Source organism: Odontesthes bonariensis, chromosome 23 (assembly GCF_027942865.1).
Source record: "Odontesthes bonariensis isolate fOdoBon6 chromosome 23, fOdoBon6.hap1, whole genome shotgun sequence".
Lineage (NCBI taxonomy): Eukaryota > Metazoa > Chordata > Actinopteri > Atheriniformes > Atherinopsidae > Odontesthes > Odontesthes bonariensis.
The window spans coordinates 10926408-10936962 of record NC_134528.1 but is presented as its reverse complement, the minus strand read 5'-3'; the positions used below and the strand labels follow the sequence as shown (position 1 = coordinate 10936962).

The 10555-nt window shown below is 41.3% G+C and overlaps 1 protein-coding gene across 2 annotated transcripts in view; it reads right to left on the bottom strand.

Annotated features, from left to right (window-relative positions):
* Window positions 1-145: 145 nt before the first annotated feature.
* The window catches only part of rnf213b (ring finger protein 213b), a 65088-nt gene continuing 54678 nt past the window's right edge, over window positions 146-10555 (bottom strand). Inside the window, exons 58-66 of one of the 2 annotated variants that reach the window (XM_075458290.1) lie at window positions 9014-9146; window positions 8842-8925; window positions 6714-6897; window positions 4303-4504; window positions 4140-4217; window positions 3751-3948; window positions 1512-1601; window positions 908-1086; window positions 146-436 (exon numbers count right to left, since the gene is read on the bottom strand). In XM_075458290.1, coding sequence (XP_075314405.1) covers window positions 298-436; window positions 908-1086; window positions 1512-1601; window positions 3751-3948; window positions 4140-4217; window positions 4303-4504; window positions 6714-6897; window positions 8842-8925; window positions 9014-9146 — 1287 coding nt within the window. In that variant the 3' untranslated portion in view covers window positions 146-297. The remainder of the gene's footprint in view (window positions 437-907; window positions 1087-1511; window positions 1602-3750; window positions 3949-4139; window positions 4218-4302; window positions 4505-6713; window positions 6898-8841; window positions 8926-9013; window positions 9147-10555) is intronic. The other variant, XM_075458289.1, reaches the window with a different exon arrangement.

The following is a 10555-nucleotide window of genomic DNA, read 5'->3' as shown; positions in this document are numbered from 1 at the left end:
TGCACCTGATTGGCTGGGAAGCACCGTCCATTTGGAGAGGGGCGTTTCTCTTGTCAATGTTTGGTTGACCTTGCAAAAAGAGGCGTAATGGCAAACTGACATTTCTTCAAGTTTAGAGTGTTTGGAAACCCACAGAAAACAATACTTTAGTTCATTAATTTATTTATGACACAAAGAACAGCAACATAATTGCTCAAATACATCTCAAACAATGATTTTCTTTAAATATTTACACCCATTAAATCAGAATCTATTCATTTGGAATGATATAATTAATGAGAGCCAAATCCAGACATTTTATCTTCTTTTGAACTCTGCAGCTGCCTTCCACACATCAGCTCCTTGCCCCAGCGTGATCTCCTCTGGTAAAGCCTCGAGCTCCAGCAGAGGTGGAAGATCCTTCTGCTCCAAATGGCCCTCTAAGGTGGATCTGATGCTGCACACAGCAGGGAGGGAAGATATGGAGAAAACAACTGTTAGCTCTACATCCATTGTTTTCACCCCAAGCATTCCTATTGAGCCCGTGCCCGGTTGCTGCTTCCATAGGAATGACCTGTGGCTGAGGGGATACAACTTAAGCTGCTTTTCCCTGACAGATGGCTGCCTGGAAGGGTCATGCTCTGATCCTGGAAGTCAAAAGGCTCCAAATCCCAGAGGGCCCCAGCTGAGACCTCCACACTTTGCTCTGATTAAAGCTGTCAGGAATCAATGGATTCCTTTAGACGAGGGTGGTCATCTTTGAACTGACAATAGGCACACTTTTCTAAAAACACCCTCTGGCCAAACTGGGGAGAAAAGGTCTCTAAATGTTTGACCATTTGGTGGGTTACCACCGACCAAAAGCAAACCCACAAATGGCAAAGTAGTTGTAATAACAGATGAGTGAATGCAAATGGCTCGTGCTTACTCCCAGTGTGGCTGGTAATCCTGATCGGGAACGGCGTTGCTGGTCTTCAGCAGCAGAATTTCGTGCAGCTCCAGAGCAAAAGTCTCAACATCTGTGACAGCGAGGAAAGCTTTCAGGCCTCTCCTGTCCTCTGCCGACAGCTTCTGCTGGAACTCAGACGGGAGCTTGTGAAACGGGTCCTGAAACAACGACATGAATTCAGCAGAGTCAGAGTTCATGCAGGTTGTGGACGTTACACTTCTCAAACCTCATTTTTTTTTCCAGTGTTTGTCCCAGAAAAAATGCTTCATATCTGCGGCCTGAATGTGGAAAGAATTCCTGGGTTTTTACTGAGGTCAAACCCCGGGCGCCTGAAGTGTCAGATGGCACACTTTCACGCATTACAGCCAGTGAAATTTCACTCTTTGTGGGGTGGTTTGGGGTCAGTGGCAGCCAGCAGGGGTCCCAACTAAAAGTACTGACTCTAATCAATTTATGTGGTCACCAGAGGTAAAGTTCGTCTTTCAAGAGGAACTGTGAGTATTTAAAGGACATTGACGGTTATCCTGCTGCACATATATCCCACCTACATCCAGTACATTTTTCAGATTTTATTCATACATACTTGCTTCCTGTTCAGCATGAGCTCAGATTTCCAACATGTCAGGAGCTGCCAGGTGAAGATGCTGTTCTCCAGCCTGCTTTCCCCAAGACCCTAAAATAAAAAAAGACAGCTTTGTTCAGAAAAATCCTGTACAAGTGTGTTTTATTCGGAACATGTTTAAGGGAAACTTTAAAGCGTGACATAAATACTGTTATATTCTTGTTTTTATTTTCACTGTGTGAATGTAAACTTCTGAAACCTGCATGTGCAGCCGGAAATACGTCAGCTCAGTCATTACATTATTCTTATATAATAATCAGGTTAAATATAAGGGCATTTAATTCCATTTTATTTTATATAGCTGTTGTATAGTACGGTACAAAAGTCTTGAGCCATCCCTGATTTCTTTATCTATTTCCAGTAAAACAGGAAATAGATGCAGTGGTTTATTGAAACATGTGAAACATAAGAAATAGAAATAGAAATATTAAATAAAATAAAAAAGTAGAATCCTAAGGAGATTTAAAGTGAATATCTGCTCTGAGCTCCTTTCTCCTCCAACACAGCCTGAACCCTCTCAGACCAGCTTTCTGTCCTTTCTTTAAGGAGTCTTCAGGAATAGTTCTCCAGGCTTCTTGAAGGACATCCCAAAGCTCTTCTTTGGATGTGGGCTGCCTTTTGTTCCGTTCTCTGCCAACATGATCCCACACTGCTTCAGTAATGTTGAGCTCCGGGCTCTGGGGAGGATTCATCCCTCCATCAGACCTGCTGCCACTGATTTTCAGCCCACTTCTTGTGTCCTTTGGCACAGCTCAGCCTTTTCTCCCTGTTTCCCTTCCTTAAGAACGGCTTCCTGACAGCCACCCTTCCATGGAGCCCATTTCTGATGAGGCTTGGGCCAACAGCAGATGGATCAGCTGAAGGTCCAGATGCATCTCTCAGCTCCTGTGTCAGGTCTTTGCTGGAGTTTTTCCTCTCACTTTCAGATCCTGTTCATCTGCTGTAGATAGTTCTTTAGGCCTGACACTTCTTCTTTTGTCCTCCACTTGTCCAGTTTCCTCAAATGTTTTAAGGACACACTGCACACCATGCTGAGATATGCCAAGTTTTCAGCTAACAGCTCTTTGGGAATCACCTTGTTGCTGCAGAAATCCTGTTTTCTGTCTGTCAGACTGTGTTATCTTTGCTGTTTTTCACACATGCAGCTAAAGAAATGGGAACAAATGATGTGTCTCTGTGACAGGCTGCTGGGAACAAAGTGCCTAAAGATCCGGTTTAAAATGGCTTCTTCGCCAAGTTGTCTGTTCTGTGTGGACACAACACTGGTTCATCCCTTGAGTTGGGAGCCTTTTTTATGCCTGAATGAATCACAGGTCAGAGTTAAGTGGCTTAACAAAGAAAAAACACATTCCTCTGAAGATGTTCAGGTACAAGGACTGATAATGAGTGAAAAAGCAGAAAATGTCCAAAGAAAAACTCTGAAAGCCCTTCAGAAAGCTGGAGAAAGGTCTGGCTGCTTGGAAGGAAACAGAAAGAAATAAGGGCTGGATAAATACTTGTATATTGTAGTTTACATTCCCAAAGCTCTCTTAACACCAACTTGAATAAAAATCTTCTAGTCTGATGAGTGAAAACAGTTGATTATTGTCTGAATTATCAACATCTCCTCAGTCTTTAAGTTGGGCTTTCTCTCCATTTATTAGAATGTCACCAGAGTAAAAAATAATCACTCCAAAGCTTCAGTTTTCTTTCAGTTCAAGAAAACCGCACACGTGTTTCTTGTATGAAACCCATTTACTTGACAACAGTCTTCAACCCCACCCACTGTGATGAATTGCAAATTCCTGTAAGTATCATGCGTCTGCCAACAGCCTGTTACATTTTACAGAGTGCATTCTGACCGGGGCTGTCTGGAAAACTCCTGGAAGGAAAAGAATGACTCTGTAAAGACATCTAGATTCATTTTTCCGCTGCTGGTTTGGAGCCAGTTCCTCATCTTGAACTGGTTAGATTTCATTTTGACGGCTTTAGAACCGGCTCACACCAGCAGCAGTCCTCAGTGTGATCACATATTCTGTTCAAAGGACGGAAACCACACGTCTCCTCGCCACTCTGACACTGAATTGGTGCTTTTGAGCTCATAATAGTTTAATAAATGTAAAAACAGTGTATTGCAGCAGTAGATTGCTCACAAAATGAGATCAACATTCTTTGCATGTCATGTTGTAACGGACATAGCTGTGGCTCTGGGGGTTTATACCTTGGCTACGGTGCTGGAAATCTGTGGGCCCATCTGCAGCGAATCAGTAAGGTAAGACAAAAGCTGACCCTGGGGATCTCCACCCGTCTTCCCGAGGAAACGAAGGCCGATTTCCACCACAAACACGGCGTCACAGACGTCGGTGTAAGAGCGCAGCACAGTTCTCATGGCGCTGCTCACCGAGCCCTTCAACGCTTCCTGCAACACCAACACAGACTGTCAGCAGGCCAGAGGAGAGCAGCAGATGGAAGGAATGTGACCTCTAACAGTGTGGCCTCCCAAAAATCCAACAGGGGAAACCAGTGTGAACATTCCTCAGCTGGCATTAGTCAGTTCCAGATGAGAGCCCGTAAAACGCTGAAGGTCAGAGAGGAGTGGAAAGATCTTACCTGACGGATCTTTCCTCTGACTTCGGTTAGAATCACAGAGAAATCCTGCAGGCGTCGGTTCAGGTACCTCGATGTGTCCTGTGTTAGAAGAGCTGCAGGTCAGCCTCATGTTTACTGGTGCATGACGTCTGCATGCAGCTGTGTGACTAGGTTGGACTTTTACCGCCTGGATGAGTGGTTTTCCAGCCAGGAAGCGACGAGCCAGCTGAGTCTGGATGCCCGGCAGGTCGTGGCTGCTGTCCGTCTCCCCGCCTTTCTGCAGCGTGTAGTTGCAGTTTGCTAAAACGAGCGGCAGCAGCTCTCGCTCGGGGTCGCAAAGCATCAGCTGGGTCTCTGATACCCTCTCTAAAGGAACACTGTACTCACTGAGGAACAAACGGAGAGCAGACATGACCAGCTGTCTCACTTAGTAGGGTCACATGGCACGGAAAGGATCGGATTATTGGCTAAATTACAATAAGAATGAGTTGATCAAGGGTAATTATCCTTGGATATATGGCGGTGAATGAATCGAATCAGAGGCACAAAGCGTGTCATACCCCAGTATGATAGGTGGCGCTGTACCCATTCCAACTATTGCTAATAGAGCCACTTCCTGTTGACCTCTGCACCACCAACAACAACAACAAACTCAGGCATTGGAGAAAGATGGAGAACGCAGAGCGAGATGAAGCTACGTCCCTCTACATTTGGTCTGTGATGAGCTGCTTGTTGCACAAACTCGATGCCCAACGGAGCATTCTCCATCGCGTTGTTTGTTTCTTTCTGACGGCGACGACAACAGTAATATCGTCTCCTTCGACTTCCGGGTCACGACCCCGGGAAAACATCTGGAGCATGCGCAGAACGCAAAGTCTGATTCACCACGTGCTTCAGCATTTACAAGCAGGTTTAGAGTGACTTTCAACCCAGTTATCTCGGGGTCTTAATCCGATCCGATCCAATTTCTTGTCAGATTAAAGTGTTTACATGAACTTAATAACTCAATCTTATTGTAATTTAGCCAATAATCCGATTCTTTCAGTGCCAAGTAACCCCACTGAGTGAGGAATTAACACATTACAACCTGCTGAATACACACAGAATTTATTCTATTTTCCAGCCTTTAAATCAGCAAGTAAAGGGAATATTTCCAACAGTATTTATCATTAATCATGAAGAAACTGGATAAAGTTTTGGCTCCAGCTGTGATGTACCTGCTAATTGCATTTTAGTTTTAAGAAAAAAATCAAGAAGTTGTTCGGTTGTTAGTGTTAGATTGTTAAGTATAACCACTGAATGATTAGATTAGATCCCACAGTGTGGAAATTCAGTTGCTGAGGCAGCTCACAGGAAAGAAAGTATAAAGTGCAAAGACAGCAGTTAAAATAAGGAAAAGCTGTAGAAAAAAACGGGATATAAATAAATAAGAATGAGTGAAATTCACTGAAAAATAGACAACAGAGCTCATACAGAGTCAAAAGTTCAATTTTTAGAAAGATAGACAAGTAAACAAAAGAAAGTGCAACAGAGGAAGTCAAACTGTTCTTAACTTTCTGTCTATAAATATTATCTTGAATTCTCTAATTCAGCTTTAGAAATCAATGAGTGCTGGAATAAAGCAACTCTGGATCCACGAGCTCCCAGGTTTGATCTTCTAACTCTAAAAGAAACAGCTGGATTCTGGTGAGATCACATGAAGGAACATCTGTCATTTCTTAATCATGTTGGCCAACAAATCAGATATCTCAACAGTATTCAGTAACTGGACTCCAGATGCTAAACTTTCCTCAAATGTTCCATCTTCAGTTTAAAACCTGTATATTTGGGCCTCTGTGTTAGGGTTTTCTTAGAAGCTCTAGACTTCGACAACAGTTATAATCTTATCAGTATTTCTCCCTTTTAAAAAAACGCCCTCTAACTGCAGGATCCAACACTTTCTCCATTCATATCATATGTTTGCAGTTTACAGCTAAACAGAAGCTAACCATCGTGAAAACAGGAAGAAATAAGAAGGTACATAACAAATAAAGAGCTGATACATTTCTGACTTTTTGGACATGTTGAGAACAGGATGAATGAAGTCATAAAAAAGAAATAAACCATGAACATAATGATCAAACCTCTTACAATCAGTGAGTTTCATTATTTGGTCTGATATTCTCATGACTGCATCTCTGGGCTCTCTTATTAATTTATTCTGGAGCTTCTGACAGTGTGACTGAGTATTCATTTTCAGATTCTGTGGGTGATGAACAGACATTTGAATGTGACCTAAAACCGCAGAAATGCTCTGAATGATGAGAATTTGAATCCCCAGATAAACCACCAGATTTATTCTGTGGCTAAAAACCATAGAAATTATCCAAAAAGTGCCAGAAAAGTCATATCTGCAGAGCTTGTGAGTAAAATAAAGGTGTCCTAATGAGGTAGTCTGCAGTCGAATGTGTGCTTTATTGTATCTGAATAATGTTCAGGAATCACTTAGACGTTATATACGGTTTAAGAGACTGATCTTGGATCGAGCGCTTTTGCAGCCTTTAATTGAACATCTGATAAACAGCTGCGACCCTGTTCAGTTGATGCCGGACTGACCTGTCCTCATGGCCCCGCACTCTTCTGGCCTCCTTCACCAGGCTGTTGTGAGTCTCTGACAGGAACTCTACAAGAATTCGGAGGCAGGAACCCGGTCCATGTCGGCACGGTGTCAGATACTCCCCTGAGCTGTCCACCGTCACCTCCTTCTCACAGAGATTCACATCCACTCCGAAGTCTGCTGCTGTATACACACACACACACACACACACACACACACCAGCAAGTCATTCAAGGAAACAGACAGTGGAGCGAGGCTTCTACATAAAAACTACAGAAAGATGCTGATGTTAAAAGTGTGTTTGCACAACAAATGTTATGGCACTTTCATTCATATGGCAGCACATTTAAAATAAAACTAAATGCTAAAAGCTATACACTACTTTTGAATTCATTTTTGGATTTTGCGTACAAATGCGATTAATCGTGATTAATCAGGGAAATCATGTGATTAATTAGATTTAAAATTGTAATCGTTGCCCTGCCCTAGTTTTTGCACTAATAAATGCAACTGATATGTGAAAAAGGTTTCCTACAAGAAGGAGTCGTGTAAAAGGGGCTGCATCAAAGCTATTTCCAGCTGTTTCTTTATGTTTGTTTTGTTTGAATCGATGCACCATAACTTCAGTATCTGAGTCCATTTATTCAACTGAAATGTGAAAAAATGGTGAAAATGCATTTTGGCAGCTTCCCACTGACTATCCAGCTGCTGTAAGGTCAGTCTAAAAGGTTTCCGTGATCACTATGTGGCAACATGTTGGGCTTTAATGGCTCGTTCTCACTTTGATCCCGAACCAAGGAAACTATAACCAAACTGAAAGTTTTTAAATTGAAGAAGGAAGTTTGTTGATAAAAAGCAGACCACATAAACATCTTTTTTTTTTTTTTATCTGAGCCAAAGAGTGCATCATGGCCCATGCTCACATGTGCACTGCAGCTCACAGACTTCAGCTTTGTTACCGTCTCTGATCAAATGAAGCCCTTATTCTGCTGAACTCTCCCTTGTCTCTACTTTTTGTTGCAGCCTGCGAGCCGGGTTGTAACATTTAGGAATTATTATGACTCCAAACACGAAAGAATTCAAATTGTTTATGTAAAACATTGTGGTTAAAATGGAAAAATGTTTTATTTTCTCCTGTTTACATCCAACTAATGTTTAGTGTAAAGACACATGATCTTATTTGTTCCCCTTTATGATCCCTGTTAAATCTGGCAGTATGAGTAGAAGGAGGTGAATTGGCAAGCTTTATAATGGAACTAGAAAGAGCTGTTCCTGCGAAACAGCAGTGAGAATGCTTATGAGCTGAATGGGGATAGCTGACCATGCTAAAAAAGCTGAAAATATTTTTTAATATTTCAATTTTAGCAGTAAAAACTGGGTATTGGTTGAAGGGATTTTGTGATTTTTGTGTACTACCAAACTTAACATTGGAGTTAGTCAGAGAATTTGAGAGGTTGATCTCGGCTCATAGCTGAAATTCTGTAAATGTGAGCTCTTTAGTGGTTACATTGGCTGAAAGAGGACAATTTTTCCTACATTTTGAGGTATAATTTGTTTCTGTAAGTTAAATTGTATGAAAGTTAGAGGAATATGTTTGAAAAAAATTTAAAATGTGAAACTTATCAGCATGCACTCAACTGTGCTTATTCATAAAAATCAAGAAGGAGCTAAATGTTCATGTTTTTGAAACTGTCATATTTCAAAATTGGCTGAAGATTTGAAAAAGCTGAAACAATTGGTAATAGCTGAATGTCTTGTGATCCATTTAATGTTTGAATGGTGTCTGTAGCTGAAAGCATAAAGAAATAGTTGGAAAGAGGAAGATGATTTGGAAGAGCTGAAAGCAGTTTCCATTCATTTGAATGACGGGAAAATTTGAATTAAAGTTGAATTTCTTAAATGGTGTAAAAGTTAAAAACACCAAAAATGATGGCAGGAATCTGCTGAAGGAGCTGAACGTTTTGATACCAAAATTGTAGAAATAGCTGAAAGTATGCAGGAGTAGTTAGGTGCCGAAAACTGGCGGAATAATAATAATAAAGAAAAACAGGAACTTAATAGTGAGAATGCCTTAAAGCATTCTCACAATAATACATCTATGTGAAATGTTATAGGCCACACGCTTACAGTTGTTTGCCACCTCTGCTCTGAGGCAGTTCCACACTCTGATGAATCTGTCCACCCTCTCAGTCAGTGTCTTCTTCTGGTACCCTGACGAGGATGAGGAGAAGACTCAGTTTGTGTCTGATCACAAGCGTTTTCTTTCTGCTTCTCGGTTAAAGAAGGAAGGCTGTAATACCTGCAGGTATCTGCTGCAACATCTGAGCCATGGTTTGAGGCGTGGAGCCTGACGTCAGTGGAAACACCCTCAGCAGGTCTGACTGTAAGGCAGCCAGCTCAGGTAGGTGATGCAGCTGCCGAACGCAGTGGATCTGAGACAAACACACACACCGAGTCAGTGCAAGGGCTCCAAGGTCATTCTGACACTGATATGACAACAAATGTAACGTTGAAGGGGACACGTGAGAACAACAGTTTTAAAACAAAGTGCTGTACAGACGAAAATCAATAAACATGCAAAATATGGAAAAGATAACAGAAACAATAAAACACGATAACAGAAAGTAAGAGCAAAAGTCTCAACATCTGTTAAAAGCCAAAGAATAAAAATGTGTCTTAAGATGAGTTTTAAAAGTGGACAATAAAGGGGCACTTCTGATATGTAACGGCAGATCGTTCCATAGTTTGGGAGCAGCAACACTAAAAGCTCCGTCTCCTCTCAGCTTTAGTTTAGACCTCGGTACCTCCAGGTAATCTTTGCCAGCTGCCTAAGATGATAGAAACAGGACTTGACCACTGCTCCAACCTGGCGATCTAATTTAAGATCACGACTCTATTATAAAACCCAAATTAGAAATTTTGTGCTTCAAATAAGACGTCAAGGGGCCCAGATCAATAAGGGATGTTTCACAGAGACTGCTGGGACGAAACAACCATCCCTTCTGTTTTCTGGTCGTTAAAATTTAGGAAATTTAAAGCCATCCAGGCTTTAAATTAGAACAAGGCTCCTTTTTTTAGTGGCATGTATATTGACTGTCGTCAGCATAACGATGAACCCATGCTTTCTGAGTATTGAACCCAAAGGAAGCAAATAAAGAGAAGAAAGCAGGGGACCGAGGATTGAGCCCTGTGGAACCCCATAAAGTAGAGGAGCAGTGGAAGATTCAGAACCAGCTAAGTTTACAGACATGGTTCTGTCTGACAAATAAGACCTAAACTATTTTAATGCGGTACCACTAAAACCAAGTTGGGTAGAATTATCCAGCTTTGTCTATGTTTAATATTTGCTTCGCAGTCAACATCAAATCCTCATCACCATATATTGCATTTAAAAAAATGTTTTGTGTGTGTTTTAGCCTTTAAGTAGATGGTAAATAATGCTGAGATTATTAATTTCACTTTTGCACAAAAAATAAATAGAAATTTTGGTATGTTGCAAATTTGCGACAACAGGCATCCTGGTCAGTTTGGAGTCGATTTGGTATGTTTGGTATGTAATTTGGTATGTTGCTTATTTGCAACACCACGCATAATGGTCAATAATAAGATAACAACAACACAGTAATATAACAGTGAAAAAACAATGTTTTTTTATTCACCCCTTTTTTTTTTTTTTTACACATTTATTTATATAAAGGTTCCTAGGTCCGTAGTGAATATGGACTAACCGGCATTGGGGGAATAAAGATGCTATCTCAGCTGGTTGATTGAGTCAAATGGTTTGTAGCGTATATGCAACAATAGGCGTTAAGGGGTTAAGACAGAAATTAAGTAATAATGT